Source organism: Terrapene carolina, unplaced genomic scaffold (assembly GCF_002925995.2).
Source record: "Terrapene carolina triunguis isolate 2854851 unplaced genomic scaffold, T_m_triunguis-2.0 Scaffold62, whole genome shotgun sequence".
Lineage (NCBI taxonomy): Eukaryota > Metazoa > Chordata > Testudines > Emydidae > Terrapene > Terrapene triunguis.
The window spans coordinates 25,380,534-25,383,515 of NW_020664413.1; the positions used below are offsets into that span (position 1 = coordinate 25,380,534).

The 2,982-nt window shown below is 37.5% G+C and overlaps 1 protein-coding gene across 1 annotated transcript in view; it reads right to left on the reverse strand.

The window, feature by feature from the left end:
- Positions 1 to 1,028: 1,028 nt before the first annotated feature.
- Positions 1,029 to 2,982, reverse strand: part of NMI (N-myc and STAT interactor) — a 33,998-nt gene continuing 32,044 nt past the window's right edge. The window contains exons 11-12 of the mRNA XM_024209129.2: positions 2,694 to 2,796; positions 1,029 to 2,611 (exon numbers count right to left, since the gene is read on the reverse strand). Of these exons, the coding sequence (XP_024064897.2) occupies positions 1,856 to 2,611; positions 2,694 to 2,796 (859 nt within the window). The 3' untranslated portion in view covers positions 1,029 to 1,855. The remainder of the gene's footprint in view (positions 2,612 to 2,693; positions 2,797 to 2,982) is intronic.

Below are 2,982 nucleotides of genomic sequence, written 5' to 3' on the forward strand. Positions count from 1 at the left end.
GATATTCAAAATAACTGGTCTGATTGTAAGAGATGCTGAGCAGCTGCAGCTGCCTGTCAGTGAGAGTTCAATAGTCCCATGAAAATAAGGCCAATTATCACTTATTTGTGTCTAATATGCATTTTGAATGTGGGAGGCTGGGTTAGCTGACTGAAAAAACAGGAAAGGTTTCTACAAAATGGCTACCAATCCCTAAACTACATTTCTGGGGTCAGAGCTCATGCCCCCTTCCCAGGTATAAAAGCTCTACCTTCTGGGTGTATCTCTATCACCAGGAGCTTCTCCTGCAACGAAAATACTAAAGGCAGATAACAATGTTCCTGCTTTCTGTAACTACCTACTAGGACAAACAAATATATAGTATTTAAAGGTATATACACGTACCTTTTTGACAATCAATACCGAGTTGGTTTATCCCTTATAGTATGTGAATGGCCTCTTATTTATTCTTTAAACACTTAAAAATCCCTTCTTCCCCACCCTCAATATACTCCCTGCCTCAAGTAAGGTGGATTGATTTAAAGCAAAGCATTTTAAATCACCAAGAAGGAAACCTTGATTTAAATAAGTGATTTTAATTTATTTTTTATTTTTTTGCCTTTGTACCTTAATTATTATCCTAAAGAAAGATTAATTCTTGTTGGTTGGAAACCATTAAAATATGTTTACTTTCTACAAATTAGAGCCTTTACATTAAATTTGCTACTTCTTTTTGCTAACCAGGACGATACACTAGACCTTTACACAGTTATTTAAGGAATTGTGTGGATTTTTCATCTTCCTCTGAAGCATGGGGCACAGGTCGCTTACAGGTTTAACGTAGTGTAAATGGTGGATTCTCTGTAACTTGAAGACTTTAAATCACGAATTCAGTAACTCAGCCAGAGGTTATGGGTCTATTACAGGAGTGGGTGGGTGAGGTTCTCTGGCCTGCAATGTGCAAGAGGTCAGACTAGATGATCATGATGGTCCCTTCTGGCCTTAAAGTCTATGAGTCAATGAGTCTACGTAGCTTAACATACATTTATTCAGATTCCTAATTGGCACAATTTTTTTGTTACAAAATAGTGATTGGTGCATGTTTTTTATTTACTAGATTATGATGAATTTTTTACTCATAATTCTTGTCAAGCTGTATTTGGATGGAAATTAGAATTCAATTAATGCACAAAAACAGCATTTACTTTTTTTATTGGTTAAATGAAACTACTTTAAATTTGCTGCATATAGAAAGAAAAAAGTTTATCAAAACATGTTTTACATGTAAAACTAAGTGATTTATTAAACAAAAACTTGCATAAAAAGAGTGTATGTTAATACAGCCACAAGAGGCACTCGTTTGTGATGAGTAAAAACCATAAAACAGGGATGGTCCATTCACTATGAAAACTAACTTCTACACACTTTAATTTCACCAGTTGCATGAACAGGTCATTTGCTACATGTTTGAAATTTAAGTTAGTATTTGGGACTTTTGTCTTGGTGTCCATGCTTCCTGTACTGTGAGAAGTGCCTGTGCACATATTGTAGGACTGTATCAGCAGTGATGTAGAAGGGCCTGCATTTTCTTTTAATGATAGAGGAGCCACAACATGTAAAATGAGGCTCCTAATACTATTAGGGTGCCGTGTGGAGTCAATGGAAAAACTCTAATGGGAGCAGGATTGGGCCCTAATTAATTGAAGTTTGCAAAGTGCTTTGAAATCCTCCGCTGGAAGTTACAGAAGTGCAAAACATCCTTTATAAAAAATCCCCAGCAATAGGGCTTCTACCAACTCCCTTGGGAGACTGTACTTTGATGTAAGAGATGTCACTGTCAGGAAGTCCTAGCTTGCAGGCATCACCTAAATGACTCCTACCTCCTGAATCTCTTTTGTAAGTGGCTTTTTACTGTTCTATTCACTTCTTGTGTAAACTCATATGTCTCAGAGGAACTTCCTATCACATCAATGTGAGTATCATAAGGAATAACCAGAACTTTGGGGAATCGGGATTTTATGCTCTCAAATGCTTCTATATATTTCAGCCTTTCGGATCTGGTGTTGCCATCAAGAGAGAATCTTTCTTTACGTAATCTGCAATGAAGTTTTGCAGACAAATCTTCAATTCCCTCTTTGGCTCTTTCTAATTCTCTAGAATCAGAATTTGCTCTGGCATTTTCTAGATATATTGTGGTGATCTCACCATCTGTGACTCCACGACTTACAACATTGTATTTTGCCAGACTTTCCTTGTATAAAAAATGTTTCATGTAGCAATATATATCTGTGTCAAGGACAACCACTTGTTCTTCCCTGTTTACATTATGGACAAAAGTATTATTTGGCTCCACAAATAGTCCACGCTTCTCGGTCCTGCTGTTAGGTCTTTGATCCGGCTTTCTCTCTCCCCTCTTGTCCTTCCTGGAAAGGGAATTTGCTTTTAATAACAAATTGTCTTTTAGTGATTTGATTGCTGGGAATGACCCTTGAACAGAAATTTGCCCATTGGATTGCAAAGGACTGAAGCTCAAGGCTGGGATAGTCTTCTGAAGCTCCTGCACCAGATCTTCCAAAATGTATTTATCTTCAAAAATGGACAAATCAAGAACAGACGAGACACAGGTGAAGACCTATACGTGTAAAATAAAAGCAATTAATAAGTGCACCACAGCCGTGACCACATGATTAGGATGCTATGATGGAAGCACTTACGTGTTCACTATAGAGAGATATTTTCAGAGGATAATACCTGCCCAGCCTCTTGTCCTCTAGTCTGTGTTCATCTTTCTGGAGAACATTCTTTGTAACTGAGAAGAAAATTCAGACTCACTTTGTTTTGCAAGAGGATGATAATGTTTTATTTCCTGTCTGATGGCTGGAATACTTCATAGGTGTTTTTCTCTTGATGGTTTCCCTAGTGATTTCCCCACTGCTCAATATTCTTGCCTGATACTTTATGTATTACTCAAAATTGTTCAGAGGAGTGAGAGAGCAGCCTGTC